This window comes from Bombina bombina, chromosome 6, assembly GCF_027579735.1.
Source record: "Bombina bombina isolate aBomBom1 chromosome 6, aBomBom1.pri, whole genome shotgun sequence".
Taxonomy (NCBI): domain Eukaryota; kingdom Metazoa; phylum Chordata; class Amphibia; order Anura; family Bombinatoridae; genus Bombina; species Bombina bombina.
The window spans coordinates 955,968,319-955,973,539 of record NC_069504.1 but is presented as its reverse complement, the minus strand read 5'-3'; the positions used below and the strand labels follow the sequence as shown (position 1 = coordinate 955,973,539).

Genomic DNA, 5,221 nt, shown 5'->3' with positions numbered 1-5,221 from the left:
AGGAAATAGTTTCTAGTGAAATGTCAACATGATGAAGTAAGTTGGATATGTATTCCTTTTACTAGTAACTTTTCTAAGATAAGCAACATTTTAAAACATAGTGAATCTGTTATTCTCTTCCAAAATAGAACTTTTGAAACCGGTATACAATCAAATTTATCAGCATTATTTTTAAAAATTCAATAATCTAAAAGATTTGGTTATCAAGCTGAGATGAGACTTGATGAAAGTTTGGTTATCTACTTTTGCATTCACATTCAGCTAAATTTACTAAACAACCTTTAGAGATGAAGGTGCTAGTCTAAGACTCATCCAGTTGGCGAGATGCTTTGTGAGATTAGTTTTAAAAAGATTCAGCTGTTAGCCCTTGATCTTGCTCAGTAGCAATACAAATAGTTTTGCATTAAAACATAAGAATACTGATTCATACTTCATTAAAAAACATGATCTCCAAAGATTAAAGTGAATTAAACTTTTAATTGAGTGTTTAAAACAAAGCTAATGCATGCATTAATAATAGACTTCATTTGTAAATAGCTAAAGTTAACTTTATGACTTGAAGTGAGGGATAGCATAGGATCTGAACATGACTTTTCTTGGCTATTGTAAAGTAATCTTGCAAGTCTTACAGGAAAGCAAATAAAGTCTAGCATTTCGGTTAAAGAAAAAAAATATCTCACAATGAAAATCTGATGAGGTCGTTCAAAACGGGTATTTAAATTTTAAAATATATATATATATTTTTACTTCTACGTCCAGAGGTTTTGCTAACTGTGAGCCCTGTGTATTTTATGTATTTTCCAATATGAGCAAGATTCATCATGACTAAAAGTTAATTACCTTTTTTTTCTTGGTGAAATTAAATAGAACTCTGGTAAAAAAAAAAGAGTTTAGACAAACCAAAACATTGACCTGCAAAGGGAAGTAACTTGAAGTAATAGAAGAAGAAAGGAATATTAATATTGGGATACAACTATTCCATAGAAAGATATTTTCAAAATCATTTTCCTACATTGAGATATAAGAAATTAAAAAAAAAATTAACAAAAAGATAACTGATATAACCAAAATTCAGAATTTATCAGAGTAATATTTACTATGAAGTAGCAAGAACATAACAACATAGTAACATAACATAGTAACATAGTTACTATGTTATAACCAAAATTCAGAATGTATCAGAGTAATATTTACTATGCAGTAGCAAGAAGAGCATTTAAAACTATAAAGAATGTTCTAGCGCACCTTTATTCTAGCTTTAACTATTTAACAATGTAATAATGATATAACTATATAATAAAAATTATCTATAAAATTTGATTTTTTTTATTTATAAGTAATATTTATATTCATTAAACTAATTGAGCTCTATTTATCATTCTGCAACATCACACGGTATCACAGCCAGCAGGCAGCATTTTCACTCACATTAATCATTAAACAAACAATTGATTGCGCAGCCATTTCCCCTGCTATCATCCAATCAACTGCATAAGAGCAGGGCTTGTCAATCATCCTAATCAGATCTGATCACAATAATTTAACTCTGTCACATTTGAGGTGACAGAGAGGCTAAATAGCAGTGGTCTTAACAAGCGTTGTAGCCTTACACGTGTGAGCTTACACTGCAGCAAGAACCTCCATCCCCTTGTTGTTAAAACAATCCAAGAAATGGAGATTTAATTATACAATAAATTAAATACAAAATCAAATAGTTGACAAACAACAGTAAGTTCATGACTAATATATATTACTTAAGTCCCACAATCAACATATTCCAAGAACTATTTTAGCAAAATAGCCATAAATATTATTTCACTTGTGTCAATCATTAAATCATATTATAGTGTTGAACAATTATATAACTTTTGCAATTACATATTATTATTATACATAATGATGTGAAAAAATAAATTCTAAATAACTAAAATTTTGTATTAGAAGCAAAGGGCCACATTTATCAAGCTGCAAAGCAGCTTCGGGCCCACGCGTTTAAGGCTGAAATGAATGAGCCTGAAACGTTAGTTAAGTAGCAGCAGTCTTAAGGACACTGCTACTTAACTCTCTGCCTAAAATGTAGCGGAGAGAAATCATTCCGATCTGATCCAATTGGGTGATTGATAGCCCCTGCTTGCATGTGATTGGCTGCACACAAACAGGGGGTGGTATCATCTTATGCAATGTTGAATACATGCAGGGTATACAAAACCTGTTTGTCCTTCCATTAATAAATGGGGCCCTATGATTTTATCAATATAACGCATATAACAATTATTAGGTTATTATGGCCTTCTGCAAATATATCCAAAATATTATAATCTCACCTGTAAAGAAGATTTGGCTTCTTTTCCTGGCTCATTTGAATTTCTTTCATTCTCTGAGGACTGAGGGCAATTAGGAGTAAACACAATCAAATCGTTCCTTTGGAGAGAATTTAAGTATAACTTATATTGACTCTGTTGGGAATATATCCAACTGCCAACTGTGTTTGAGCATACCTTGTAGCTCTCTTTAAGTTCATTTACCTCATCCCTATATTTTTGCCATCTTAAAACAGTAAATGCAATTAAAGTAATAAGGAATACACTTGAGATCGAGCAAATGGCTATAACCAAATAAACATTTGCATCAGTGAATTCACCTTCTTTCTCATTTGAATTTTGATGATCTACTTTAAGGTCTTCTTCTGAATCCACCAAAGAAATGATAATGGGCATCATTGTCGACATTGAAGGTTCTCCATGATCCTGAGCCACAACTACAAGTCTAAATTCATAAACATCTGATTCCATAAAAGATCGTGTTAATCTGATTTCCCCAGTCTTCTGAGAAATTTGAAATGGTAAACTTGCAAAAGGTTTCTTAAATTCATAAGATATCCAAGCATTGTATCCAGAATCCAAATCCACTGCTGTAATCTTTGTTACCAAGGAACCAGCGTGTGCTGATTTTAATGACTTAATTTCTGTAAATTCACTTACAGAAGAAAGCGGAGAAAAATATGGGGCATTATCATTAATATCGACAATGAAAATATGTAGAGTAAGATAACTGCTAAGGGGAGGCAAACCTGCATCTGTAGCTTTAACTTCACATTGAAAATAGGTAAGTTGCTCATGGTCAAATGAAAGTAAAGCAAACAGATTGCCATTTTCTGGATTAATTGAGATAAATGAAGATAATGGGACACCACTGACTGTACTTTCACTAAGAGAGTATGTGATAAAGGAGTTCTGGTTGATGTCTGGATCGGATGCTGATACAGTGTAGATATGAGACCCTGGTGGGTTGTTCTCTTTAAGAAATATTGTGTTAACGGATTCCAGAAATCCAGGGGCATTGTCATTCACATCACTTATCTCAACTTTAATTGTTTTAGAAACAGAGAGAACTGGAGATCCTTCATCTTTTGCAGTAATTACTACTTCATATTCAGATTTGGTTTCTCTGTCTAATGGTGCATCCACTGTTAGAGAAAAGTCCCCAGCAAATGCTGGAATTATTTTGAATGTCCTAGGTTCAGAAATATAACAGTTAATTTTTCCGTTTTCTCCTGAATCTTTGTCATGTACACTTATGATTGCAACAGTAGTACCTTGTGGGGCATCCTCAGGAACAGGGACAGAAAGTGAAGTAACTATCAGCTCAGGAGGGTTATCATTGACATCTACAATGGTAATTAAAACTTTACAGTATCCAACCAAGGGGCTTTCACCATTATCAGTTGCATCAATTTGAATTTCATACATATTCCTTGTTTCAAAGTCCACTTCTCCCTTCACTGTAATTTCACCAGTGTTTTTGTTTAAGCTAAAGATTTTTCTTACTTGTTCGGGGACCAGTTTGCTGAAATCGTATGAAATCTCCCCATTTTTACCTTGATCCTGATCTGTTGCATTTAATTTATAAACAAAAGTTCCTATAGGAGCATTTTCCATCACTCTGCATTGGTAAAATGGTTGGTCAAAAGTTGGAGTATTATCATTTGCATCTTCCACTGTTATCAAAAGTTGAGTGGTGCCACTTAACTTTGGTTTCCCCCCATCAAAAGCAATAAGAGTCAAATTATGAAATGATATTTTTTCTCTGTCCAGTGGTTTCTTTAGCACAAGTTCTAGTGTTCTTATCTGTTGTATATATTTAGTAAATTCTAATATAAAATAATCATTTGTACTGAGCTCATAGTTTGTAACAGAATTAGTGCCAACATCAGCATCAACTGCACCCTCTAATGAAAATCGAGATCCTGGAAGCCTTGATTCTGATATTGTAACAATGTATTCATTTGCAAAGAAAACTGGATAGTTATCATTAATGTCTTCAATTTCTACATCTACCCGGTACATCTGCACTGGGTTATCAACAATTACTTGTAGGGATATAACACAAACAGGCATATCTGGACAGATCTCTTCCCTGTCTATAATTTCCTTTACAAATAAAATTCCATTTTGCAAATTTACCTGGAAATATTGCTTCTCATCTCTAGAGACAATCCTTAGCATTCTGGAATTAATTTCACTCATCTGAAGACCCAGATCCTGACCAATTCTTCCAACAAATGTGCCGTGTTTAGATTCTTCAGGGATGATATAATGGAGCTGACACAAAACCACATCCCAGAATATTTGCAGCAGGAGGAAATGAACAAGCCAGCATTTTCCTTTGCAATCCTTTACCAGCATTTCTTAGACTAGTTGATATGGATAATAATGTTATTTGTAGAAAAGGCATTCAGAGTAAACAAGATGCCAGGTTAAGGTTTAAAAATATGTTGATAGATTCTTTATAGAACCACGGACGATACACAGCCAAAGTCAATAGAGAAAATCTATTCCTTGATCTTAAAGCATAAAGTTAGCCAACAGTGACACCAAGTGGTAGAAAGTGAGATAACACGTCTTGTTTTTGATTGCTATAATATTGCAAAAATATTTGGAGCACATTGGTTTTGTTTGTTTCTTTTTTCCTTTTTTTTTTCTTATGAACTTTTTGGGAAAAAAATGGATAATTTGAATTCAAAAGTATTTACATAAATTTCTTAGATTTTGGTAATACATATATTTTTCAATAATTAAAACTAGTTATGTTGACAGATTTTGGCATCTGGTGCTATGTGAAGATGATACTTGCAATTAAAATGAACTGCATTCCTGTTTACTAGCAATTGTAATATCACATTTTAACTACAGATAATTTTAAGAAAGAAACAAAACAACAA

The 5,221-nt window shown here is 32.7% G+C and overlaps 1 protein-coding gene across 1 annotated transcript; it reads right to left on the bottom strand.

Annotated features, from left to right (window-relative positions):
* Positions 1–2,312: 2,312 nt before the first annotated feature.
* LOC128664794 (protocadherin alpha-6-like) lies at positions 2,313–4,685 on the bottom strand. Its single transcript, XM_053719597.1, has one exon. The coding sequence runs from the start codon at positions 4,683–4,685 to the stop codon at positions 2,313–2,315; it is 2,373 nt and encodes a 790-aa protein (XP_053575572.1).
* Between the last annotated feature and the right edge of the window lie 536 nt (positions 4,686–5,221).

Coding starts and splice junctions, on each gene's coding strand:
- LOC128664794 (XM_053719597.1), bottom strand. CDS start 4,685: ATGCTGGTAAAGGATTGCAAAGGAAAATGCTGGCTTGTTCATTTCCTC.